This window comes from Trematosphaeria pertusa (genome assembly GCF_010094035.1).
Source record: "Trematosphaeria pertusa strain CBS 122368 unplaced genomic scaffold BU26scaffold_5, whole genome shotgun sequence".
In the NCBI taxonomy this organism is placed as follows: Eukaryota; Fungi; Ascomycota; class Dothideomycetes; order Pleosporales; family Trematosphaeriaceae; genus Trematosphaeria; species Trematosphaeria pertusa.
Genome location: NW_022987216.1, coordinates 2599605 through 2623701, shown reverse-complemented (window position 1 = coordinate 2623701; position 24097 = coordinate 2599605). Strand labels below are relative to the sequence as shown.

At 54.9% G+C, this 24097-nt stretch overlaps 14 protein-coding genes across 14 annotated transcripts; 11 read left to right on the top strand and 3 right to left on the bottom strand.

Moving 5' to 3' along the window:
• The first annotated feature begins 130 nt into the window (after nt 1-130).
• Nucleotides 131-1185, top strand: BU26DRAFT_454821 (Sm-like ribonucleoprotein). The gene is made up of 4 exons (XM_033824873.1): nt 131-435; nt 487-547; nt 596-725; nt 773-1185. Exons 1-4 carry the CDS (start codon nt 388-390, stop codon nt 876-878), a joined length of 345 nt encoding a protein of 114 aa, XP_033686542.1. The 5' UTR covers nt 131-387; the 3' UTR covers nt 879-1185.
• A 119-nt stretch (nt 1186-1304) lies between these two features.
• Nucleotides 1305-2249, top strand: BU26DRAFT_424271 (uncharacterized protein; the record flags this gene model as incomplete). The annotated part of the gene is made up of 3 exons (XM_033823564.1): nt 1305-1377; nt 1434-2114; nt 2170-2249. 3 exons carry the CDS (start codon nt 1305-1307, stop codon nt 2247-2249), a joined length of 834 nt encoding a protein of 277 aa, XP_033686541.1.
• Nucleotides 2250-2265: 16 nt separating this feature from the next.
• On the bottom strand, nt 2266-3095 carry BU26DRAFT_603936 (S-adenosyl-L-methionine-dependent methyltransferase; the record flags this gene model as incomplete). Its single annotated transcript, XM_033835479.1, has 2 exons — nt 2266-2876; nt 2936-3095. The coding sequence occupies 2 exons, from the start codon at nt 3093-3095 to the stop codon at nt 2266-2268; spliced, it is 771 nt and encodes a 256-aa protein (XP_033686540.1).
• Nucleotides 3096-3302: 207 nt separating this feature from the next.
• BU26DRAFT_518172 (uncharacterized protein) lies at nt 3303-4842 on the top strand. Its single transcript, XM_033828746.1, has one exon. It carries the CDS (start codon nt 3666-3668, stop codon nt 4767-4769), a length of 1104 nt encoding a protein of 367 aa, XP_033686539.1. The 5' UTR covers nt 3303-3665; the 3' UTR covers nt 4770-4842.
• Nucleotides 4843-5437: 595 nt separating this feature from the next.
• On the top strand, nt 5438-8824 carry BU26DRAFT_285683 (uncharacterized protein). The gene is made up of 2 exons (XM_033821559.1): nt 5438-7522; nt 7573-8824. The coding sequence occupies exons 1-2, from the start codon at nt 5551-5553 to the stop codon at nt 8634-8636; spliced, it is 3036 nt and encodes a 1011-aa protein (XP_033686538.1). The 5' UTR covers nt 5438-5550; the 3' UTR covers nt 8637-8824.
• A 1464-nt stretch (nt 8825-10288) lies between these two features.
• Nucleotides 10289-10839, top strand: BU26DRAFT_603933 (uncharacterized protein; the record flags this gene model as incomplete). Its single annotated transcript, XM_033835478.1, has 2 exons — nt 10289-10697; nt 10775-10839. The coding sequence occupies exons 1-2, from the start codon at nt 10298-10300 to the stop codon at nt 10837-10839; spliced, it is 465 nt and encodes a 154-aa protein (XP_033686537.1). The 5' UTR covers nt 10289-10297.
• Nucleotides 10840-12612: 1773 nt separating this feature from the next.
• On the top strand, nt 12613-13405 carry BU26DRAFT_518170 (uncharacterized protein). The gene is made up of 2 exons (XM_033828745.1): nt 12613-13180; nt 13233-13405. Exons 1-2 carry the CDS (start codon nt 12647-12649, stop codon nt 13263-13265), a joined length of 567 nt encoding a protein of 188 aa, XP_033686536.1. The 5' UTR covers nt 12613-12646; the 3' UTR covers nt 13266-13405.
• An 894-nt stretch (nt 13406-14299) lies between these two features.
• On the top strand, nt 14300-15169 carry BU26DRAFT_592798 (uncharacterized protein; the record flags this gene model as incomplete). Its single annotated transcript, XM_033834846.1, has 2 exons — nt 14300-15037; nt 15092-15169. Coding segments are annotated over 2 exons (816 nt in total), but the record flags the coding sequence as incomplete, so codon positions are not given.
• Nucleotides 15170-16054: 885 nt separating this feature from the next.
• Nucleotides 16055-16594, top strand: BU26DRAFT_603931 (uncharacterized protein; the record flags this gene model as incomplete). The annotated part of the gene is made up of 2 exons (XM_033835477.1): nt 16055-16507; nt 16562-16594. 2 exons carry the CDS (start codon nt 16055-16057, stop codon nt 16592-16594), a joined length of 486 nt encoding a protein of 161 aa, XP_033686534.1.
• Nucleotides 16595-16954: 360 nt separating this feature from the next.
• BU26DRAFT_285574 (uncharacterized protein) lies at nt 16955-17457 on the top strand. The gene has a single exon (XM_033821558.1). The coding sequence runs from the start codon at nt 17103-17105 to the stop codon at nt 17361-17363; it is 261 nt and encodes an 86-aa protein (XP_033686533.1). The 5' UTR covers nt 16955-17102; the 3' UTR covers nt 17364-17457.
• An 871-nt stretch (nt 17458-18328) lies between these two features.
• BU26DRAFT_563459 (uncharacterized protein) lies at nt 18329-18959 on the top strand (the record flags this gene model as incomplete). Its single annotated transcript, XM_033833170.1, has 2 exons — nt 18329-18838; nt 18894-18959. 2 exons carry the CDS (start codon nt 18329-18331, stop codon nt 18957-18959), a joined length of 576 nt encoding a protein of 191 aa, XP_033686532.1.
• Nucleotides 18960-19072: 113 nt separating this feature from the next.
• On the bottom strand, nt 19073-20199 carry BU26DRAFT_285317 (uncharacterized protein). The gene is made up of 3 exons (XM_033821555.1): nt 20161-20199; nt 19363-20048; nt 19073-19310 (listed from the first exon to the last, which is right to left on the bottom strand). Exons 2-3 carry the CDS (start codon nt 19873-19875, stop codon nt 19296-19298), a joined length of 528 nt encoding a protein of 175 aa, XP_033686531.1. The 5' UTR covers nt 19876-20048; nt 20161-20199; the 3' UTR covers nt 19073-19295.
• An 89-nt stretch (nt 20200-20288) lies between these two features.
• BU26DRAFT_549979 (uncharacterized protein) lies at nt 20289-21280 on the top strand (the record flags this gene model as incomplete). Its single annotated transcript, XM_033832026.1, has 2 exons — nt 20289-20969; nt 21059-21280. The coding sequence occupies exons 1-2, from the start codon at nt 20421-20423 to the stop codon at nt 21278-21280; spliced, it is 771 nt and encodes a 256-aa protein (XP_033686530.1). The 5' UTR covers nt 20289-20420.
• Nucleotides 21281-21323: 43 nt separating this feature from the next.
• On the bottom strand, nt 21324-23561 carry BU26DRAFT_285393 (uncharacterized protein). Its single transcript, XM_033821556.1, has 5 exons — nt 23481-23561; nt 23236-23433; nt 22760-23073; nt 22091-22679; nt 21324-22007 (listed from the first exon to the last, which is right to left on the bottom strand). Exons 2-5 carry the CDS (start codon nt 23431-23433, stop codon nt 21477-21479), a joined length of 1632 nt encoding a protein of 543 aa, XP_033686529.1. The 5' UTR covers nt 23481-23561; the 3' UTR covers nt 21324-21476.
• Nucleotides 23562-24097: the final 536 nt, after the last annotated feature.

Below are 24097 nucleotides of genomic sequence, written 5' to 3'. Positions count from 1 at the left end.
GTGGAAAGAGCATGAGCTTTGAGGGAGGATTGCGGTTGTAGTTTAAAGTGCATCGCTGACATAAGTTGAAGCTAGCCGCACTAGCACGTGGTGGTCCAAGCTCCTCTCCGAATATCTTCAACTCCAGGGCTTTTGGAGTACATCGAAACCGCACATACGACCCGCGCGACCTCCATAACTCAGCCAACCAGCACACCTACGGCGGCTGTAAATCCTCGTCAAAGAGTACGTTTGTTGTACTGAATTTACCTGTTTTCAACCGCGACCGCGCACGCCGGCCAGGACGTCGCAACCTAATTCTACAGTCACCACCTCCGGCAATACGCGCAGTACTCGGAGTCGAATAAGTACTTACACTTAGTGTCCCAACAAACCGGTCCGAAGAAGATGACGAGCACGATCGGCGTCCCGATCAAGCTCTTAAACGAGGCAGCCGTACGTCTACCTACAACGGCCTCTGGGCGCATTGCTGACTTTGCGCAACAGGGACACATTGTCACGCTCGAAATTACGTCCGGAGAAGTGTACCGCGGAAAGCTTCTGGAAGGTCAGTACCTCCACCATGAAATACTATAGGGTTAGCTAACTCCGCCAGCCGAGGACAACATGAACGTCCAGCTCAAGGACATTACGGTCACCGCTCGCGACGGTCGCGTATCGCACCTTGAACAAGTCTATATTCGTGGCTCGCACGTTCGCTATTTCATTGTTCCAGACATGCTGAGGTACGGACGCAGACACACACTGGGGAAAATACTGATCTTTGCCGCAGGAATGCGCCCATGTTCCGGTCTCGAGGTACTAGGGGTAGGGGAGTGGGTCTCGCGCGCGGCCGTGCTACAGTCAATAGGGCAAGGGGGACCAGGAGCGGACGCTGAGCGTGGAGATTGCTCGATGAATATACGACAAAGACTATCCGGGCTACGGACTATGTATGAGCCATTACTGTCTGCGGCAGACAGTCGGCACGCGATCGGTATCGCAACGGGGAATTTGGACGGAGACTTAAACGGCGGGTAAAATTAGGATGCTTAAGGTAGGACAACCTTGAAGAGCAGGCCTTTGAGGATGCTGTCACATATTCGAAGTTCTTCCCTGATATCCTCTCGCAAAAGTTACAAGTCTCTCATGGCCTTTTCTTGAAGTGAAGAGATTATAGTCCAAAAATTTGAGTTTGAAAATCCCACAACAGATTGCTTGAACGTCATCCTCCAGCAACAACGCTGGTTGGACCCCACATGAATGAAAGGCCAAGACCTCCGAAACTCCGCAATCTTCATTTCTCCCACCACCCCCACCCCACCATGGAAATCAGACACCCACGACGAATTCTCGCTGTCGGAGCACCAGAATCAGGCGTTCTCAACCTACTCAGAGGTACTTATCCACAGACTCGCTCGCCCCGGTGTGCTGCTAATTCACAACTCCTGCAGATCTCACAGGTTCCGCACCCGAGCTCGTCTCCGACACCACCGCCGGCCTCTCCCACGAATGGCACCTTGAAACCAAGTACTACACCGCCAAGCTCCCCATCTGGATCGACGAGATACCCATCGTTTCCGAATGGCGCTCCGAATTTACGAAGCCCGAAGCTAGGGAAGTCGTGTCCGTGCTTGCCGCATGGATCTTCTGCTTCAGGAAACCCGTCACGAACAAAGACGTCGAGGTTGTGAAGGAGACACTGCAGGCGATTGCGGATGTGATTGAAAAGGCATGCGGATATAGCGGCGAGATGGTGTGTTTAGCGGTTGCCATGCCGCAGAGCACGACACCATATCTCGAGAAGAGCGCCGAGGAGTGGGAAGAGGTGTGTATGGAGTATGGATTTGAGTTTGTGGACAGCGAGGCGAAGGGGAAGAATGAGTTTGGGGAGGACATGGGGATCAAGAGAGTGGAGGAGGCGCTTAAGGCTAACGAGTGGGATGGTGATAGTGGAGCGGCGGACTTGGGATTCGATGAGGAAGAAGAGTTCGGAGAGGGGCTTGATGCGGAAGAGAGGGAAATGGGGATGGAGTTGTTTGGTATGAAGAATGCGGTCCATGGGTTGGAGGAGGATGAGGAGGCGCAAGTCGAAGAGCTGGAGAATTTGATGCGGCGCATGGTTGCTATTAAAGGTACGTCTTTCCTCCCATTCTTTTATGGTACATCTATTTGCTGACTTTGAAGCAGATATAGGCGAGGATATGCCGGAAGCCGACCGCAAACGCTTCGCCGCCAAAGCCGTCAACGATCTAATGAAGGACCTATGAACCCACTGCCACTTGCTCAACTTTTCTGCGCCAAACATATCAAGAATGGGAAGTCCATTTCCCGCGCGGGCTTTCCGTCCTCAGCCTCAACCTCCTTCCTTAGCACAAAGGCCTGCTCAACCCTGACCTCGTTGAACCCCACACCGTCGATGACATCTGCGATTTCGTCCTTCTTGATTCCATGCCTCTCAACACCCTCCCGCTTCTCAATCGGATGAAACGGCACCGCCTCCGGCCCAAAATCCTCATAATCAGTCAACGCAATCATACCACCATGCTTCAAACTCTTCCACAGCGTCGTCAACAGATCCCCCATATTCGGAATATGATGCAGCGTCAAATGGCTTATCACGAGGTCAAAGCGATACGGCGCATCGTGTCCGGATTCGCCGCGACGCGTGGCAAGGGCAGCAGCTGCGCCTTGAACATGTACGTCATCTGCTTCTTGGACGAGCACATTTACGGCGGCGAGATTGGCTTTTGAGGGGTCGGGAAGAGCGCCCACTTTGCCGTTGAACATGTCTATCATGCCCTGCGCGGTGTCGACGCCGACGAGAGAGCGGACGTGAGGTGCGATGAGGAAGGAGAGGAGGCCGGTGCCACAACCGATTTCGAGGACGTCGAGATCTGGGGATTATTAGCGTTCATGGGATGGAGGCAATTGGGGAGGATTGGGAGGAGTTTACTTTTCGAGCTCCCATCCGCGAATGCAGGGACATGGCGCTTAATCGCCTCGAACGCTTTCTCGCAGCTTTCTACCTGTTTCTTGTTCGAATCCCACTCCAATGCATCCTTGCTAAACCGGGCACTGATAATCTCTTGATTTGATAGTGTTTTGGCCGCCATCGTGGAATGCCGTTGCTGTGTTTCTGAGCTGTGAATTAAGCTTGAGAAATGACGGAATGTGAGAGCTATCACAGGGGTGGCGGCTCTCTTTCAATGGACGGCGGGGTTGCGGGGTCGTCTCGTGTTCTCATGCGATCGGCCCTTGGAGGACTTCTGGACCCGGCTATTGATGGTACGAGTGAGAAAGGACCTTTGTGCACCTCCTTTCTATCAAATGAATGCCGGTTCGTTATCCAACGCCTGTAACTGCCACTTTCAAGGCGACTGCAGCTCGAAAACCTGTCGACCGTTGACATGTCACGCAGGGTTCATCCCGAATAGGTTAGCAATCGATAAGGTTAAATCTATTATTGGGCAGTGAGGAATCCAGGAACGGCCGTTACACAGAGTTGGGGCGTGGTTGACTTCATCTCTCCGTGCCCTGTTCTCTCCTTTGCTCTTTTCATTTCTTCTCACCCACAGTCACTCGCTATCTCGACCCGCGCTCGCTTGCACATCGCTACACAGCGCCTTACAGCGCCTACTTCTCTCATTTGAGCCACCGTCTAACGCCCGTCGCTGATAGCCGTCATGTTTCCCCCGCTCCTCCTCGCATTCAGTCTCCTCCAGCACCGCGCATGCGCGAGCTCCTCAGTAACATGGCTCCAACCGCAGCGCAGCGCAATCGTCAAGCTCGACACCCCTGGCTACACTCTTTGGCAGATGGACAAGGCGACTGCGCCCATGCTCTACAAGAACGCCGAGAATTTCTACTGGGAGGGCGATGGACCGTCCGCCGTACTCCTCAATCTCACGATATCCCCGGATAGCAAGACCTTGTTTCTGAATCGGCAAGCGGTACTGCCGCTGGAAGACGGAAACGTACCCCCAAGAATTACGGCGTACCAAGTCCCCGCCAACATCACGGAAGACAAAGTCAGAGGGATGGCGGACACGGGTCTCCTGGGCAGCTGGCCGTACTGGGAAGATCTCACGCTCGGCTGGCGGCTTCTGGAACTGGATTACGATCGCATCCCGGATACACGGCCCAGCGAGGACCATGTAACGATGCTGAAATTCCGCGTCATGGGCATCGGCGCGCATAGCAGGAGCGACATGCTAGATGCTCGACAGCAGAAGGTCGTGCACATCACGCTTTCAGATAAGAGTCATGAATGTTCGGCCCCGGCGAAGCGCTCATACGCGATTACGAATATTCGGTTCGTAAGCGTTGCAGCGAGCTATGGGCGTGTGCCGGATCAAGAGCAGAAAGAGGAGACGTGCTCGCTGTGGTCGTGGAGATGCCCCGACCCCCCGGCATTCCCGGATAACGCGCCGTATTATCGATTCATTTGGCGGGCGCGGTTCGATGAGTTCGGGCGGATCGGGTCGCTAAGGCATGCGGTAGTCAGGAAGATGAGTCTCCTGAAGGTGGTTTGGGAGGATGCCGGGTCGGCTATGATGATGAGTTTTGGGATCTTGATGAGCTTGGCATTGGGGATCCTGGCTCTCTTCAAGGTCGTGAAATGGCGAGAGGCTAGAAAGGCCAGATTGGTGCGAGACCTGAGTGAGAGGGACAGCTTGCTTGGTATGGACGTTGGGGAGATGTATCAGGATGCTGAGGAGGGAGAGCATTGGGTTGCCCCTCCGCCCTTGATGGTAGATTTAGCGTCGAAGGAGGAGACCAGTGCTTGACGTATCTGCTATCTAATGAGCAAGTAGACTATTCGTCTCGTTCGGTTCCAAATAGAAGATTTTGAATGTGACGTCTCCTATTTAGTCTCTCTGGGCTTGTGTGAGTATCTGGAGTCCTCATCGCCCAATCTTTCCCTAGTGACACAAGCTTAGGGGAAACGAATTGCGCCATATTCCCCCGTCGTCATCGCCTGGTCTCGGGAAGCTTTCCTACTCTTCCATGGAGCCTAAAAGCGCTAGTTTATGACGTACGTACCTCGGAGGCAGACCCGTTGGAGGACCCTGAAAGTGGCGCAGCCGGGCCGGTGACCTGTGGCGTGCTCTGGCGCCAATCGCAATACAAGAGCCTCTTCGCACGAGGCAGTCACCTGCGGCACAAGCCAAGTCAACCCAGCTGCCATCGTCGACTCTAACGAATAGAGACGAGCGTGTGCGGCGTCTGCTCTGTCGGTGAGGGGATTGACCAAACGGCAGCGCGCCGGGCCTGCCAACTTCGGAAACGCTGAAGGCCCCGCAGTTCTCGTGATCGCGGCCGGCTGGAGCACCTCCAACATCAGCAAGACCAAGGGCAAGCTCGCGACGGGCGCGGCAAGGAGTCATAGTCGGCCGGCTCGAAGCCTTCTCGTACTGTCTTTGGCTGCTTGCGACCATTCGACCATTCCTGCGACCTTACTGCGCCTAGCCACCCCGACCTCGCTCGTTATTGAGCCGGATCGACTCGAACAAAAACCGAACCTGACGTCTCGTGAGAAGAGCCGCCGCAAGCCGACACCCAGACAGCATGTCCACCGCATCGGGGAGCGTTTCGAACGCTTCGCCGCCGGCCCCGCGCAATGCCCAAGCACAGCATACGCGCACGTATCAGGCCTGCATTCCGTGTAGGCGCCGCAAAGTCCGGTGCGACCTGGGCCCCGTCGACAACCCTCACGACCCACCGTGCGTCCGGTGCCGTCGCGAGAGCAAAGAGTGCTTCTTCTCCGCGACCCGCCGCAAGAGGAAGACGGATGGCAGCGGCGACTTTGAGGAGATCGACGACTACGAAATCCGCAACGGCCGAAAGCGAGTGCGCGCCGACGATGGCACGCCAGAAGCCCGGCCCGCACCCCTCCAGATCAACGGCGCGAACGGCAGCACATATGTCTCCCAGCCTCTGACTCCTGGTGGCTCTATAGGCCGCTACGAGCCCTTGCGCCGACCGACGACCGCTACGAACCCGTCGCACAACGAAGAAGAGGACTTTAAGTTGAGCAATGCGACCGCGGCCATGCTCCAGCAACACGAGGTGTACAGCGGCCACGATGCGCTGAACCTGCTGTTCGAAGCAGCGGGGCGCACCGGCGATATAACTGAAGGACACCATAGGGCGGACAGCAGTGGGAGTCTCCATCGCCCAGCGTTAGGTCCCGGCAGCACACCCGGCTCGCAGACGAACTTCGCGAGCCCGCAAGCGACTGCGACACACGGATTCCAGGCGAAGAACCCGTCGCGGGCCGCTGCAGAGCCGTCGGTAGATCCGAATATCTCGCCGCCGTATCCCGCCGTGCCGGATCCACCGAACGAGGCTACCTTTGCTGAAGCCGTCAAAGCCTGGTCGAAGTTCCGCTTCGTCCGTGCGGGCTGGCTCACTGCTAAGGAAGCTGTGCGATACATGGACTACTTCTACACGTACCTCTCGCCGTTGACGCCGATCGTGGTGCCGGACTACCGCGACCATGCCCTTCACGCGAAGATGCTCAAAGAAGAGCCCATGCTCGTGATGACCTTGCTGACCATTGCGTCCCGGTTTAGGACACCGGAGCATCCAAGCGGCCCTGGCGCACTCTCGCGCTCCTACCTGATCCACGAGAAGCTTTGGAAGTACCTTCAAGGCATGATTGACCGCATGATATACGGACAAGAGCAGTTTGGTGGAGGCTTCTGTGGTGCGGGGCAGCAACCCGGGTCCGACGTGAATCCGCTCTCGCGCAAGGGTCTGAGGACGCTGGGCACGGTGGAGAGTCTCATGCTGCTCACAGAGTGGCATCCACGCGCTCTGCACTTTCCGCCAGGTGACGATGACGATGAGCTGGTCACGCCAGATGACCTTTCGGACGGTAACCCCACGGCAATCAACGGGCCGCTATCGGACCTCTACAAGGGTGTCGGCGGTCAACGTATCGATAGCTGGCTCGAGCCCTGCTGGCGAAGCGACCGGATGTGCTGGATGTTGCTAGGAAATGCCATGTCTCTGGCCTTCGAGATCGGTGTCTTTGACGACACGAGCGAGGCCGAATTCGAGGAGGCAAACCGGCATCTTTCCCACGCGACAGTCAAAGCGTACTTCCGGCGGAAGAACCATCTGAAGGATCTGCTCGTTATATACGTGACACAGACTAGTGGTAGGTTAGGACTCAGTTCGATGCTTCCGAAGGTCGAGCGCGCGGAGGACCAGCTTTTACAGAGGACGCCGCTGGAGTTATACCAGGAGCGCATAGCTCGCATCAAAGCACCCCCGCCCCAGTATGGCATGCGGCCGGATGGACAGCGACTTCCGTTAGAGTCGATTGCTACCCAGGAGCGCCATGCTGTTCAAGACCTGGTCCTCGATTTCTGGAACCGCATTGCTAAGATCATGGAGATGGGAAACCTGAAGCTCTTTCCGAATCGACGTAGGACGCGGGAGTTGTTGAAGTCGGGCAAGTACGAGGAGCTGTTGAAGACCTTCCAGACCCCGCTCCACGACTGGAAGCGCTGCTTTGACCAGGCCCCGCAAGGTGGGTGCTCTTTTGCTTGTTATTGTGATGTCTTATCTGACTGTGAAAAGTCCCAACGCAACTTCGCCATGTCCTGACGATCGAATTCGAGTATACGCGCGTCTACCTGAACTCGTTAGCTCTGCAGGCAGTCGTCGAGCGGTGTACTCACAATACGCCGTTGCAGTCGCATGCCCAAGTGAACGGCGCTGGTCCAGCGAACTCGCGCAGCTCCGATGGCGGAGCAATTCCCTTCAGCACACTGGTGAAGTGGTACGGCAACGATAGGCACCATATCCGCGAAGTCGTCGACGCAAGCCGCAACGTCCTCAAAGTGGTTGTCGACGGTTTGTTCCCGGACTATCTTCGCCACGCGCCCGTTCGCACCTTCTTCCGCATCGTGTCAGTAGCCATAATCTTGTTGAAGACGTTCGCCCTGGGAGCAACGGAAGACGAAGTGGCCATAACTCTTAGCCTGCTGGACCGCGCCGTCTACGCGCTCCGCACGTCCATCGTGGACGACGTGCACGTAGGCAACCGCTTCGCGGACCTGGTCGACACGCTGACTCACCGCATCCGCGGCCGCTTCGTGCGCCTGGCTGCCAACGGCTCATCGGGCATCTCCCGCGCAGGTAGCCGCTCACCGCCGCGAACCCGCGCACAAACCCCCATGATGCCACCTCCGCCTCCGCTCCTGCCGCACCAGCAGCACCTCGCGCCCCCGTTCGGCGGCCTGTCCTACCATCAACCTACCGGCTCCTCGGTGCCGGGCTCGCCTTCCCTCGGCATCAGCGCCTCGGGCCGTGCGACGCCGATCCCGAATCATCCTCTCTTCGGCATATCCAGCGAACCGTATGACCCGAATTCGAACAGCATTTCCATCATGCCGCCACCGAGCTTCAACGTTAATGGATATGGTAACGGCGGGGGTGGGAACTGGCAGACTCAGCATTGGAGCCAGGCTGGTGGTGCGAGCAGTGCTGGATACGATCAGGATTGGCTTGCGCTGCCGCTGGATCCGCTGCTTGATCAGTGGGGTGCCGAGATCAATCAGACGGCCATGGGGCCTGATGTCGGTGGGCTGGATATGCTCGATATCTTGCTGAATATGGGTGGGCCGCCAGGGAGCGCCTAGCCACGGCTTCGACAGACTTCACCGTCTCGAACCCCCAGTGCCCTTTCACTGCGGGTCCACGACACGTCCTTGGGACATTTCTACCTATAGGTACGTGATTTTCCACTTCACTCTCTTCGCACGCAACGGGCGGATGCAGTATGACTTTGCTGCGTATGAGATACCCGGACTTCGGTTCTATCTATCTTTATTCAGCGGCGGCCGCGTTTTGTTTTTTTACCTTCGAGCGAGAGCCGGCGAGCTTCTCCGTTCTTTATTTTTCCCGTTCATAATGTTCTTTTAGCGAGGATACGGCCTACTGGGGATTGTTTGGCGAACGGCGCTTCGTCAATTCGTCAATTCGTAAGAGAAAAGCGTGCAGAACGCTTTTGCTCGGATGATCACTCGGTGTGGTAATGGAGTAATGCTGGGTTGGGTTTTTCAGGGGGTAATGAGTCCCCGATATGGGTATAGGGATAGTCATGGTTTATGGATACGGTTCATGGCTTATGGAAAGGCTGATGGATTACACTTGAACGTGAGACAGCTATGTGGGGAGGGAAAATGGGATGATATTCTGGAGCCGTATTTCAGGTACAATTCTCGCTGAGGCTACGCCTGAACCGCTTAAGTTCCTTCGTTCCCTTCTCCGCCAGCTTTGCCATTCTCCTCGCGCGCTGTTCCCACGGTGATCTATTAGTATGTCTTCATTCATATCTGGAGCGGAGACTGCGTACTGTTGTCTTCAGAGACCTGCAAGCTGGCTCTCCCCCGCTGCGTAGGGTCGGAGTCCGTCGTCTTCGTCTCCGGCTCGGATTTCTTGGAAGCGGGTTGCTCTGCATCGCGATATTCTGGAGTGGGTTTGTCCACCGCCGCCGCCGCCGCAGCAGCAGCAGCAGCGTGCTCTGGGTGCTCCTCAAGAGCTTGACGCTTCATTTGAACCTCAGCAAAACGCTGTGCGAATGTTTTTTTCCCAGTATCGAGATGATGTCGGAATGTTGACTGCGGCATCGTGGTGGAGGTTTGGCGGAAAGTCTGGGTTCGTGGCGAGAGGTGGGGTGTTGATTATCTGTGTTGTTTGGTCGAAGCGGTGGGTAGTAGGGCGCTGGTTGGCTGGTGGCTTACTTATGGTGGGTATGCTGAGGGTTCGCTTGATTGATAGGTATGGAAGGAAGAAGAGGGGGTTGGAGCTTCTGGAGGTGTTTTATATCGCGTTCTTCGTGAGTCTTATGCGTTGCGGGAGTCAAGACTGCTCTGACTGGCGCTTCTGGGTGAGTGAGTGAGTGAGTGGTGCTTGTGCTTGTGCTTGAGGGTCATGTGGTGTGCAGTGTTCCGACGTAGGAGGTGCATGTAGTTGAGGCTCATGCAGTGTGTAGGCTTCCGACGTAGAAGGCGTTAATACGGATCTGTTTTCTGAATTCTGGTATGCTTGCTCATGTGGTAAGGGTCGTGGGCTTCGGAGTCATCTTTTTGCGGAGCATGTAGATGAGTTGCTCATGTAGTAGGAGTCAGTGCGCTCGCAGTCACCTTTTCTCGAAGTATTTAAATAGACGACGGCTCTCACTTCTCCTCCTTCTTCCTTTCTTCACACAGCGCTCGCTCCAGCATCAGCAACAAGATATTCTATACTCAAAACACTTCTACTTACAAATCGATCTACGATCTCCAATCCTACGAACATCATGGCGACCCCGACGACCACCTCGCAGGCCGCTACCAGAGGCTCGAATAAATTCGAACCCAGCGATAACTTCTTCGAAGTCAGAGAGGAAGAACTAGGCTGGACCACGGTGTACGAGATAGCGAAAAAATTCAATGGCTGGAGGCAAGTGCCGCCCAATGTATACAGATCCCATGGGCACAAGTACTCAGACGAGGAGATGTACGGGTACCTGGGCAGAGACATTGAGAGGGACGGGCCGCTGACTGAAAACCTGCAATGGGTGACAGCGGATGGGGAGAGTTTGAAAGAGTATACGTTGAATCATGGATGGAAGGAGGGGCAGGGACCGCCGCTGGACAAGTGGAAGGAGGTGGCTAAGGATAAAGGCTATTGGAGGGAGCTGAAGATGACGAGGAACCGTAGGTTTGTGAGCGCATACATTGCGATATGTGTGCTGACGAAGACGCAATGTACGTGGTGATGTTGATGCGTGAAGAAGAGGATAGGGAGGAGAAGCGAAAGGAACTCAAGGCCAAACAAGCAACGGAAGGATCGGAGTGATGATTTTGAGGACCACTTGGGGACTAGACTGGGTCGGTTGTTTCGTGTTGATTTAGATAAATGTAGAAATGAAATGGAGACAGGTCACTGGTCAGGATTCGTTGAAGTATTAGAGTCCACGTTGCTGTGATGCACTAATTGGTCAAGGGTACCGACGTCACACCGCTAGCGCCATTTCTCGTTCAACGTCACCTTATCCAGCTCCCTTCGACTTCTTGTCGCTACGTTTCAGCACATTTCATATAATATTATTCAGTGCTCTCCCAAGCACAATGACTCGTCCTGTAGCCCCTGTATCCCGATTATCTGTCTGCAATATTTCCTCGAAATGACCAGAACTAGGATACACGATCTCGGACACCAACACAGGGCCCTTGCAGGGATGCCCAGAGCGCGGGAGCGGTCAATAGATGGTCATTCCGCTCGAGAGAGTCATCTTGCTGCGCTCTCGGTGTTGTCCAAGAGCGACGGCCCGCATCTACTGCTTACCGCATTTCCTTGAGGCCTACTCAATTAGCGGAATAAGAACGTAGGCCGTAGCCCCCTATGTCCGTATGGGAATCTCGCCGGCTGTCTTTCGAGGCTGCCAACCCCGTTTAAGCCTTCCAGTTCTCGTACGATGATGGGTGTCGCAAGTCTATGAGTCATGTGGGTAGCGACATCGCGATGGCGTCGAACCAACAGCGAGGCCCGGGATCCTTAGTGGTCGATAATGTAGTACGACCATCTGACTGTTTTCATGCCATGGCTCACCTTGAAGTACCAGCATTGCGTAAATTTGCATCGAGTCATGTTCTTGTTACCCCACGATGCTCCACTCATCTTCATTCATTCATCGACGGGCCTTCAACATATACACCTCAGCCTACTCAATTACGAGAGTCGGCGATCGACTTAAGGCACGTCATACTCCACCGCACAACTCCAATTACGACAATTACTCCATCCTTCCTCTGAGCGAAATGTTTGTCACGCTCCTCTTGTCCAGTTTGGTCTTCGTCATGGCATTGGCTCTTCCCGCCCTTTCGGGCAATGATGTCGGGCCTCTCCTTGTTGGAGAATATCCATGTCAGCAATGTTGTTTCGGCCTGAATACCATCCAATCCTACAAGAAGTCGAACAACTTGACTTGACTTGGCTCGACACCAACATGACGCAGAGTCTGGGCTCTAACGGCAAAGCTATCGGTCTAACTGCCGGAATCGTGGGGCACAAGGTTTATTAGTCCCCCGACATCAACGGGGGAGAATCAGTCAGTCGGGGTGCGAGACCGGGAAGGTGGAAGGGGAGAGGGTGAGTGCTTTCCTTAAAGAAGCTATCATATCTTCACAAAACCGCAGAAGGCCCATGCCTCATGTGCGTTCTAGTGCAGTAAATCGAACTAAGCACCGAATACCTCGAATCTCCGGTAACCAACGACTCTCGGAAACCAACGCCTCTCGCAGGGACGGAAGGACCTTTCATCCTTTAATGAAGTGCTCGGGTTTGTACCTCATCCATCGATTATCTTTGAATCCAAGCTGAAGAGTCTCTTCACTGTCATGCAGTAACAATTCTCTTACTTCTGCGCTCTCTGCCTGCCTACCGTCTTTTTTTCACCAAAACTTTAATCTCTCACCCCTTGTCTAGCCGTCTCGCCGTGAATTTAGACCCATTACCCCGCCTTGATCGGCCCACTACAAAGTTAAATTTCCCGAGCCAGCACTTACACGCCTCGCCAGCCCGGTCACCTCCGTGCAACCGACACCTCGCTTCTTCTCATAAAGTCGTCAGATCAATACTAGCTGCTAGGAACCTGCCTTACAAGATGAGCTTCAAGCTCTTGCTGGCGCTACTCTCCATGAGTATGCTCGCTGCGGCTTTTCCCGCTCTACCAGATATCACTCCAACGATGGCTCCCCTCGCTACACCGGACAACGCCACCACTGCGACCGACAAAAACTGGACAAGCGGTATATGCCGGTTCCACCTCAAACTGCGCCAGATTTGCTACCGAAGTTTTCCCGATTACCACCTCCAGACCTTCGCAGCCTTCACCAACTTCAAGGACGGCGCCGGCCACGAAATTCAAGACTTGACCGGTGCCACGCCAGACTCTACCAACGTGGACTCCAAGCCCGTCTTCGAGATCCATAGACCCGACGGCTTCTACATGCGCTGGAAGTACTACGAGTGGACGTCCGGAAAGACCCTGAGGGAGAAGATGACGTTCGCGTTTGGTGGCAAGGACCATGATGATCTGTCGAGCTGCAATAGGGGCGATTGGACCGAGAATAACAAAGATCTTGGAATGTATAAATATCGGTGCATTCATGAGCCTAAGATGAATACAGAAATGAGGGTAAGGCTTTCTTTGTGAGAGGTTCATTGATGAGGCTGACTGTGTGTGGTAGACTCGAGATGCTGACTGCACGTTCGCCTGCTGAAGGCCTTATGCATCACCAACACTTTGCCATGGCGCGTCATGATCTGCACGTCATCGCTGGCCCCTACGGCAAATGATAAATCTGAGTTGATTCGGCGGTTGTCCTACAAGATAGATCGCGATCAAAACAAAACTTCGGTCGTCCTTCTTTTCGGAACACTCAGTTTATGGGATCAGCCCCTTCATATAGAGGGTGTGGGCTGCGATTATATACATCATGCTTTGACGAGCTTCAGCATGGCTCTTGCACAGGTACTGGTGTCCAATTAATTCTCCATGGCCTACGTTTCTGCTCCTATCATCTCCGGTGGCTGTCCTTCCGCAGTCAGACGACTTTGCACTATCCTCCACTTCCGCAATTGCGACTGCAAACACTTACGCCGCGTACTTATAGAGGGGATATACGGAGGTCCTGGGGTATGCGCGCGCTCGGTCGTTGCTGTGGCAAAATGTGAGAACACATTTGCTTCCGCATAGAGCAGACGAGCCGCCCGGATCCGAAATGTATCTGCTTGTAGCGCTGACATGACAACAGATGTATGGCCCTGCACTCCAATCTTTCCATGATCCGTTCCATTTCATCCATTTTTGAGAGTTCGGCAGGCGAGAGCTGTATCAACGTTCATAAGTCGAACAGAGCCAGACCCCGGCTAACGACGCGCTTGCTCTATTTTATAGCAATGGGTCTAACACAGCGCAATCAACCGATTCTCCTTTTCCTCATGGGAGAAGTATAATTCTGCACCGCTTCCTTTTGCCGGTACCGATTTCGTTCACTCTTCTAGGGCGCATAATTCGGACGTCGAGTACTGTGTGGAGAGTCGTCAGGCTATTCTCCGGTATAACGCCTTCATCTCTATTTTAACTGCAGTATATCTGATGCGGGGGGTAGAGCTTACAGGCGTCCATGGACCATTATATTCTCTGAGACCTCGTTTTCAAGGCGTAGGTCGCCTCGCTCACGCTTTCACTTGAGCGGAGAAAAGGCTATCGACGGAAGTTCGGCACGAATATTTGTGGTTCGCCGGGGCCGGTCGTCGCACTACCTTCACCACAAGCACACGAGAGCCCCGCGGCTCATCTATCCAATATAAGCCCATCTTCTCCCCAGTCTCTACCGCTCCCTCCTCACTCTTCTCTACTCCGGCCCTGGTCATCAGAACAACCGTTCGAACCCTCAGCCACGACCAATACAATCACTTTATGTCTCCATCATTCAACATGATCGTCAAGATTCTCCTGCTCCTTCTTACGACGCTGGCCGTGGCCTTCCCCAACCCACCGCCAATGAACGGCACGGAGTCCGTCACCAGCAACACTACCGGCATTATCTACCCTGAGCCGTGGGATGGTGCGCAATGCTACGCCACCATCTACGTCGAGCAGCGGTGCCGCAATGGGGGTCAAGGAAGCAAATCGCACATCCAAACCTATGCGCGGTTCGTTATCTTCGACAACAGCTGGCGTAACATCGAGGGCCTGACCGGCGACATTGGCTACCCAAACCTGGTTGATGTCCACAGTGTGCCGGATGGTGTCGGCCAGATCTGGGGACCATTCGGCTTCTACTTCCGCTGGAAGATGTACATTGAAAGCCACAAGGGCAAATCCATGGACAAGATGACATTCCATGCACCGAGGGACGACTACCCCAGGAATGACGAAGACATTGCGTGCAACGACAAAGACTGGAGCGTGCCTTCCGGAGACACTTCGAATCCCGGGTTCTACGACTTTTGCTTCAAGTACGAGAAATGGAATAACAAAGGGAGGGTACGTACCGCATTCATATTCCCCAGTGGCTTGCCTGATGCTGATATCGTACAGAAGCGGGAGAACACCTGCAATTTCAGTTGCTATCCCAGGTGTGGTGATAGGAAGTGCAACGTGGTGCCTCCTTGGTGAAGGCGTCCCGAAGGTCATCTAGCTCAACTAAACCGCCCCCGATTGGGTGACTCTTTGGGAGCCTCCGTGGTGTATCTTCGTTCTTTGTGGATGCAAGTCTGGCATCGAGTGCCACACCGAGTTCAGATGCGGGGATGCAATGGAGGGCACGGGACACCGGGAGCCTCGCGTCATTTTCATCAGGTTTTTACAACAGGATATATAGGTGCGTAGTATGGCGTTCATGGCGTCTGGCGTCTGGCGTCTGCCGTCTGCCGTCCGGCTTTGCAAACTCAAAAGACTACTCTAGAGGAAGATGCAGAACCCCAACTCATTTACCTACAGAGACTGTTAATCATAGAAGTAAGCCTAATGTCCAATCATAATGACGATCACCCGGCCCTCGTGCATTTCCTTCGCGCACATCTTGCTTGCTTGACCACACACCGCCCTGGCCTGTTTCCGGTGGGCATCATCGGTGGCCACATAGGCACTCTTTTTTCTTTTAAATGAGAACGCAATCTGTTATCCTTACCGCCGGTGGTGAGGCCCCTGTCCCTTCCCTAAACGCGACTTCCTCATTTCCTCACCGCCTCCATTGTTAGTCTGGAAGCTTTCGAGCTTGGACCACGGAGTCGGTCCGGGCTACACATAAGGACGGCGACTGCTACGTCTGCACTTTTCCACCTCTCCCACGCAGAATCGTCTGAAGAGAAACTGTCTACGCTCACCAGGTAAGCCTCCTCTTGATCCTACCCCGCAATACATGCAGCACCACGTCTCAGTTCTGGCTTTGCAAAGCCACTCCTGAGACATTCCGGGCCGTTGAGGCGCTCCATCCGCACCTTCTCAGCCTGAACGAGGCTCTATCTTCATCCACTAATACCTCATCTCACCGCAGCAACCATGCACATGCTCGCTCTCCTCACCGTCCTCTGGGCGTTCCTCACTCCCATGGTCACCGGCTACGCTCACGGCCGCTGCTCCTTCCACGCCCAGATCAACCAGTTCTGCTACAAGCACCCTGACAACACCTGGGACACCGCAACCCACCTCAAGATGCCCTACATCAAGGATAACGACCACAAAGTCATCACCGTGCCAGCCGGAGGCCAGCCGGTGCCGGTCGCGGCCCTTGAGGGATGGCGCATCAAGGGTCTCGACAAGGACTTGTGGACGCGTTGGGAGCCGTATGGTCCGCCGTTGGGTGGCAAGGAGGCCTTTACCTATGGCGAGAGCCAGTGCATGTTCAACAGTGCGGACGGAAAGGACAAGAATAAGTGTGGGGACTGCAGCTGGGGCAAGTGGACGAAGGGGGACTTGCATTGCTCCGAAGGCAAGATTCCGTTCGATTGGCGAGTAAGTGTCCTTTTCCCGCGTAAGTATCTAGAATAGGGATTGACTAGCCTGAAGACCTCCGACATGGATTGCTCCTTCAACTGCTGAGCCGGCTCTCGGCTGCGATCGATGTCTTGGAGGGGACTGTCTCCAAAGGCGACCCCAGTGATCCGCCTTGCTATGGCATCTCTCTCTCTCGACATGGGATGAAAGCCTACTTCCTGGCGACCTGAACGATGGGTAGATCCGGGGATATGGGATGAAAATCGGAGACTAGCTGCATGAATGAAAAGTATCTGCCTTGCTTCGGTCACTCGAGCCCCCGTGTGACGATAGGATTGGTGCGAATGCTCACCTGGGCACTCACCATGTTTGGTTTGTCATGACGCACTTTCTGTAAGAGCATTTCATTCCAACATTGGACCTTCACCCAACAGATTAGCGTGAAGCCCTTCAACGTACAGTACTCTTATCGTGACCCCACCCATAGCTGCTTCCTTTTCAAATCGCGCAGCTCCTCCGCTCTCCGACAGACCACACAACCAACTTGTTCGGGCGGCCTTCTTACTCAACACATTCCATCCATATCCCAATTGCAGCTACAAGTACTCCAACAATGGTGCTCAAACTGCTCACACTCCTCGCCATCGGTGTCACCGCTGTCGCAGCTACCCTAGCACCTCTCCACCCGCGCGACACCGCAGACGGCAATACTTGCACGTTCCACGCTAGCATTGTCGAAACCTGCGCCTCCACTACGCCGGTCACGTACGCCAATATCCCTAGCATCCGTAAGTCTTCACAGCTCCTTGAAGCCATCCAGATCCATCTTTACAAAGCCCCAGTCCCTCGCGCCCTCTCCAGACCAAGCGACTAACTTCAATCTCCCTCCAGACACTCCCTCCGGCGCCAACCTCCCCGGCACTTCTTACCTCCTCATCGCCTATCCCAACCACGCCACCGTCAAGCTCTCTGACCCCACCGGCGGCATTGATAACGTTCTTTCCGTCGAGCAACAGCAAGGCGGCGTCGTCAAGTTCGGCTGGGAGTACGGCCTCTCTCGGGATGGTAAGGCGCTGTATTACTGGACCGAGGACAAGAATGGCTGGAACGGCCTCTTTGGGTGCGACAAGGTGGCTGGCTGGAGCGGGGAGAAGCCGGATTGTGGGGGCGCGAGGGGCTCGAGGACGAAGGAGATGGATTGCTTCTTCAAGTGCCGTCCGCCGACGTCGCTGCGTTAGGCAGGAGAAAGTGGATGGTGAGATGGCGTGGTAGATGTAGATCGGGACGGGCTCTGGATAGATGGAGTTGATTGGACTTATCGCGGGGATTTTGGCCAGGAGACCGGTTCAAGTAGAGAGGCGAATACACCGGGGACTCTCCCGGGGATATACTCCTTAATCACACCCGTGGATACCTATTGGGAAACCTGAAGAGCGGGCACCGACCCGGCTTTAGCGGCTGCTATGAATGCACTGTTCCCGAAGGCTCCTGCTCCTCTTATATGGCGAATCAGACGGGTGAAACGCCCTCTGCGGCGAACGCTCCTTCTTCCGTCGGCCAGATGGCTCTGCACGTGCACCCAAATCCCCTCACTTTCACCATAGCCAGAGCCAGAGCCAGAGCCAGAGCCAGAGCCAGAGCCCCAAACTTTTTAAGCGCCCCACTCTCCTCGACTCTCTGCTCTTTCCGAACTCACCCTGCCGCGGATAGCTAAAGCCCTCAACTCAACTCCGGAACCGTCGCTCTTATTGCTAGGCGCATCTACGGGTGAGCACCTGCCTTCGACTATTAATCAAGAAAGCGCTCACACCCTATCAAGCACCCGAGATATCAATCGCGATGACCGTCATAATGAAGCTCCTCTCGGTCCTCCTCTTCGCTATGGCGGCCCTTGCCGACCCGGTCACCACCTTCATCCCCGGCGACACCGCCGTTCCCGACGACATCAACATGGGCGCTGACGACGAGGGCGGTAAATGCGGCGTGAAGGTCCAACTACGCCAAGATTGCATCATAGGAGGGAAAACCTTCTACACCGGCTACATACACTGCCTCACTGACACGGCGAACTGGTGTCGCCTCTTCAATAAGCCGGATGGCGGTCCCTCAAAGCCCGCGGAGATGAAATTCGGCTACAACGACACGACCTACTACGGAACCCAGCTAGAAGAGTGGGCCCACTGGCTGAAGATCGGACCGGTCAAGGATGCGAGGCTCCAGTTCGGCTACAACGCATGCAATTGGGATATGTTCAAGGGAGGCGACTGCTCGAGGTGCACACACGGCGACTGGTCGGCGAAAGACCTGAAGTGCGACGAGCAGGGAGGTGGGAAGGTGGGAAGTTTCAGAGTAAGTTGCTAAGCAGCTGCTACTCGATGGGAAGATGTTGCTGACGAGGGTGTAGACTATGAATGTCACCTGCACGTTCGACTGCGATGGTAAGGACCCGCCGACAAAGAACGCGAACTGATCTAGACGATCCGCTCCCTACCGGGGACGCAAAGTGCCAAGGCATCGGTGTCTGATTTCACTGTTTCGATCTTTGCAATGCTCCGTCGAGGCAAACGTTGGGCCTTGCTTTGGTTGTTCGGAACTGCTCCTCTTCACTGCACGTCCGTATGAGTCAGGGCTCGGGAGAACACACGCCCTCTTACTCACGGCCGTTCTATACCTGGGAATATATTAGGCTTCATGGTCACCTCAGTTTCACTTCTTACCATAACTCTTTGTTCTCTTTGTGCATCATTATCCACAACAAACTAACAAAGCTCACCACAACACAAAATCGACACATTCATACCCTTCCTCACGTCGCACTCTCCTACTCAATATTTAACTCCAGTGGATTACTCGAAATGGTTATTATCACGCACCTGCTTGCACCCCTCCTCTTCGCGATCCCGGCTCTGGCAAGCCCCTTGACCACACACATCACCCCCGCCACCCTGCTTTTCACACCCTTGAACAACACCGCATCGGACCTCACCCGTCGCGACGCAACCAACACCAACCATGGAACATGCACGTTCCACCTCACCGTCCGCCAAGACTGCGTCCGCCTCGTGCGCCCCGACATCCACGGCTCCGTAACCGTCACGCGCGGCACAATCCCCTTCATCGCCGACTGGAACAAATTCAAGCACTACACGAACGACGCAGCGAAGCCCACCGAGCTGGACTTCGACCGCTATTCGGCGCACATCGGGTGGAAGGAGATCGAGCCTAACATGGTGCGCATCGAGGGCATGGACGTCGGCGGCAGGGTCCGGTTTAGCTACGGGTATAAGGCGGGGGACTGCGCGTGGGGGGAGAATGCGCCTGGCAAGGATGGATGTGGGAGGTGTAACGTGAGCGGGTGGACGGCGGGGGAGTTGGGGTGCGAGCATGGGCCGACGGGGCCGAATTGGAGGACGAAGGATATGGATTGCGAGTTTAGGTGCTAGGGCGTAGGCGCGACTGGTGTGGAGAGTTGTGAGCGGCGAGACATGCGATGTTCCGTCTCATTTCGCGGTAGAGGTCATTGAAAGGCCGGGTTACATGAGGTAGATTATATGCCTCCCTTTTCGTAGGTTAGATATCTATAATAGACCGCTGTTTGACGTGTGAGATGCTGTTACCTAAGCTTCTTTAGCCTATGCAAGCCCCTGGGAGAAGAGAGGAATTGAATGCACCTTAGGTGTCTCGCCCTCCGGCCCATTCAAGAATCCCACCGTGCAAACGGGCCGCGATGGATGTCCTGCATCGTTTGACTTACGGATGTGACGTAGCGACCTCAATTTTACTCCTCAAATCCCCGCAGCTACCGTTCACTAGTCCGTGTTTCCACAACCTCTAACCTCTTGCTAAACGTCAGCATCTTCTACCCGCTGCCTTCTTCAATCACTCCTGCTCTTATATCCACTCTCAGACTCCTCCTCACCCTTCAGCCAATATGCTCATCACCTACCTCCTCGCACCCCTCCTCTTCGGGCTGGCGGCCCTCGCAGCTCCAGCTCCACTCACCGCCGACACGACGCTCACGCTCACCCTCTCCAACGACACCGCATCTGACCTCGCCCCCATCCCCATCCCCGGCACCGGCGCCACCGCCTCCCACGGCCAGTGCTCCTTCCACATCCGAGTCACCCAAGTCTGCCGGGCCATCGAACCCATCGAGCGATACCGGCACGTCACCGACACGATGGGCACAATCCCCTTCATCGTGAACTACGACGGGCACCGGCTGGTGCTGGCCGACGGCAAGCCGGCCTTCTTCCCGCACCTCAACGACCACACGTACCATCTGGGCTGGCCGCAGGTGGCGCCGCACGTGCTGAATGCCGGCGGCGTCGTCGAGGGCGACAAGGTGCTGTTCAGCTTTGACGAGTGCCACTGGAGGGAGGATGCGCGCGGGGGCTGTGGACATTGCAACGTTGGCGGGTGGACTGCGCCCGACTTGCAGTGTGAGAGCGAGCTGGGTCCGCCGAGGGGGCCGTCTAGGGTGAGTTTGAATCAACGGTTGCGAGTGTGGATGAGGGGATTTTTTGCTAACGATGTGGTGTAGACGCATGATATGGATTGTTTCTTCAGTTGCTAGACGGTGAGCTCGAGCGTTTACTGGTCCCGATGGGTGGTCGATCGATGGATTCGCCAAGCTTTCGAGGGCGGATACGTGGCAAAGATAGCTCGAACGGCATTCCATTCTGGGTCAAGGAGCACCATCTGGAGCTAGCAGATGTCGGCTTTCTTTCCTCAGACTTGTGTATGGGGGTTTTGGGATGCGGGGATCGCCCAGGGTCGGGCCGGTCATGATTGCCTCCAGGTAGAGAGGCGGATCTCCTTGTCTAGGTTCCGAGTCCATCTTATACAGCGAGATCTTGTCTAATCTTCCAGACCTTTCTTGGGTAATGGAATGAACGGAGTGATCTCTTTATTGCGGAACGCTAGCCTAGGAACAGGTATCCGGAGGTGGTGCGCGGGCTTCAGACATACGAACGCGGGGAACCGCTCACACGGCCTGCTCGCCCACGACTTCCACATCACCTCCCTTGCTCTTGCTGCTTCCCCAAGCTCCGTGCACCCAACTCCTACACTCCCTCTTACACCCCCTACAAACCCACCACCTCGGCCCCCCACCGAGAATTTTCTCGCACCCCTTACACTTCAACCCCTCCTTCCTTCCTCCGTGCTTCAATTCCCACTTTGTCCGTGTCTCCCGCCTCTCGAGCAGCCCCTTATCCGTAAACACATTACACTCCCTACAAACGGACCTCGGAATATAGGGCAATTGCGTTTGCCGTGAAGAATAGTAGGCGGTAGAGTTGAGATAGCGTTGGAGGATGTTTGGTGTGGCGGTGACAGGCGCGCAGCGGCAGATACGGGTATCCATGTGTCGGTTTCGCGGGGTTGGAGGGAGGGTGGATGGGGATGTGGGGGAGCTATGGACGGTAGAAAGGTAGCACGGTGTGCAGTAGGGGCGGCAGTTGTCGAGATGGAAGTAGAGGGTAGTCTGTTTGAGGGCACGGGAGTATTTACAGCGCTGTGGGCGTTAGAATAGAAAGACGGGCCGGATTGGTAATGGACAGGATCAGGGATGGGAGGGAATAGGGGAGCGTGACTTACGGTACTCCTGCATATCTGGTTATTGCAGACCCAGCATTGCTTTTTGCCCTTGTTATGGCATGCATACATCTTGAAGTGGGTCATTCGCTGCTCATATTCGTCTGCTGGGAGGACGGCTTCGCGGACGCTCTTGGATACTAGACCGAGATTGACGACGTCCACGTAATGCAGGTGCTGGACAACCTCGATCAGCACATCGTAGATGCTCAAGAACTCCCCGAGGTTTGTTGGTTCACCCAGTTCTTTCGCCGTGTACTTATCCGTCTCCCCTTTCCTCTCGATCTTCCTCTTCAGCGCATGCATTTGCATCTCGCCCTTCTCTTCCAGCCCCTGGCCTGCTTTGACGCCATATCTCCGCACAAGCCGGACCTTGGATTTAACAGAGATGGGTAAGCAGCGGAAGAATATGACTGGGATATAGTAGAGGAAGGCGACAATGAATGCGCCGATGTATTTGGGGAGGTTGATGAAGCCGTAGAGCATGAGCTCGAAGAAGCTTTTGGACATGCCGTGGGCTTCCCTGTAGCTGAAGAGGCAGATGCTGGCGGTGGCGATGATACTAAATAGGGCGATAGCAGAGTAGAAGATTCTGAGTTGGTTTGTTTCAGTAAGAGCCACACAGGAGGATAGCACTTGATGAGGAAAGGAGCGGAACGGAACTATACTTACGAAATAACAATCCCATACCTCCACTCCTGTACGAAGGACTTGCACATGTGGAACGGGTTTGTGGCGGTAGCGTTGAGTCGTGCGGCTGCCTCGAAGAAGCTCTCATTTGCTCCAGGTGGTAGTTGGAAGGAATGTGCACCGGAACCTTTGCAATGTTTGATGTCGTGCGGAACGTGGCCGGTTTGGTGGTGAGTGGCTATCGATATGAATATTGCGATGACGAAGTCTATGATCCCGAAGATGATGTTGACGGGTGGAGGGACGAAGACGGAAGGGAGCCAGGCGGCGAAACTCCAGTAAAAGGCAAATCGGCCCTGTGTGGTGTTAGTATCCGCTCTCCACCGAAGCTCAGGATTCATATCAAGACCCGAAGCACCCCATCCCTTTCTGGCCGATATGGTGCCTTCTGGTGGTGTTGCCTGTCACGAGGTAGAGATTGAAAAAGGTGACAGTCTTGACGATAATGGATATCTTACCCATTTCGCCGCGATCTTCTCCCCAGCAGCTATGGATGGGCTATAGAGGCCTCCCTGAAGCTGAGTGTTCTTCTTGATGACATTCCAGTGATTCTGCGCGTAGCCGTCGTAGATGCCCAATGGAACAAAAATGGCAAATCGAAGGAGGCCGCCAAGCATAAGTAAGCTCGTCCAACCAGCGGCTATGCACGTTAGCATCTGAAGATAAAGTCATTTTAATTATCTCGCGCAACAGACAGCAGTACCTCTGGGGAGTGTTGATGGCCTATTCGGCATGATTGAAAGATTGGGGTTGAGAGTGGGTGAAGCTTGACAAGTGGCCAAGGTCCGCAACGGCGAAATAGAGTAGTTCGCTGTTATTATGCCATTGGAGCTTCGAGCGAGGGGGTACAAGATCAGACTTGATATCTAGTTCGATGCGCTCGTAACCAAGCCGCAGAGGAGGCTCAGCACGTGCGCTAGACAGAGCTTTAACCAAGGCAGTGACCGGCAGGCCACTCGCGATATCGCTCGTGAAGTCAACGCAGCCTTGTCGTTGCTTCGCCACGAAAATAACGAGCAGAAAGTTGGGCTGCGTAGCCTTGCGATGATTAAGTCGCGCGGTGAGGTATCCATGGATGGGTGTGCCCACTGCGGGGAGGCAGCCACTAGAAGAGGCATCTCGCCAAGATCCGGTGAGCAGCAAGCCCATCAGGCTTCTGACACGATTCCTCGCATTCTCTCGTCTGATACGATGTGGAGCCAATGCTTTGACGGATGGCTTTCATTTGCTGCAGGCGCCATGCTAATAGGCGGGGGTGCTTGCAGCTCGCCTAGCAAGAGAGACGCATGAACGCTGTCGACATCCGGCGGACCCAGCCAT

Coding starts and splice junctions, on each gene's coding strand:
- BU26DRAFT_285317 (XM_033821555.1), bottom strand. CDS start 19,875: ATGCTCGCACCCCAACTCCCCCGCCGTCCACCCGCTCACGTTACACCT.
- BU26DRAFT_285393 (XM_033821556.1), bottom strand. CDS start 23,433: ATGCTAACGTGCATAGCCGCTGGTTGGACGAGCTTACTTATGCTTGGC. Junction 22,680..22,759: donor AGGTATGGGATTGTTATTTC/GTAAGTATAGTT, acceptor AAACCAACTCAG/AATCTTCTACTCTGCTATCG. Junction 22,008..22,090: donor ACCAGATATGCAGGAGTACC/GTAAGTCACGCT, acceptor TAACGCCCACAG/CGCTGTAAATACTCCCGTGC.
- BU26DRAFT_285683 (XM_033821559.1), top strand. CDS start 5,551: ATGTCCACCGCATCGGGGAGCGTTTCGAACGCTTCGCCGCCGGCCCCG. Junction 7,523..7,572: donor CTTTGACCAGGCCCCGCAAG/GTGGGTGCTCTT, acceptor GACTGTGAAAAG/TCCCAACGCAACTTCGCCAT.
- BU26DRAFT_454821 (XM_033824873.1), top strand. CDS start 388: ATGACGAGCACGATCGGCGTCCCGATCAAGCTCTTAAACGAGGCAGCC. Junction 436..486: donor AGCTCTTAAACGAGGCAGCC/GTACGTCTACCT, acceptor TTTGCGCAACAG/GGACACATTGTCACGCTCGA. Junction 548..595: donor CCGCGGAAAGCTTCTGGAAG/GTCAGTACCTCC, acceptor TAACTCCGCCAG/CCGAGGACAACATGAACGTC.
- BU26DRAFT_518172 (XM_033828746.1), top strand. CDS start 3,666: ATGTTTCCCCCGCTCCTCCTCGCATTCAGTCTCCTCCAGCACCGCGCA.
- BU26DRAFT_518170 (XM_033828745.1), top strand. CDS start 12,647: ATGAGCTTCAAGCTCTTGCTGGCGCTACTCTCCATGAGTATGCTCGCT. Junction 13,181..13,232: donor AGATGAATACAGAAATGAGG/GTAAGGCTTTCT, acceptor TGTGTGTGGTAG/ACTCGAGATGCTGACTGCAC.
- BU26DRAFT_285574 (XM_033821558.1), top strand. CDS start 17,103: ATGGTGCTCAAACTGCTCACACTCCTCGCCATCGGTGTCACCGCTGTC.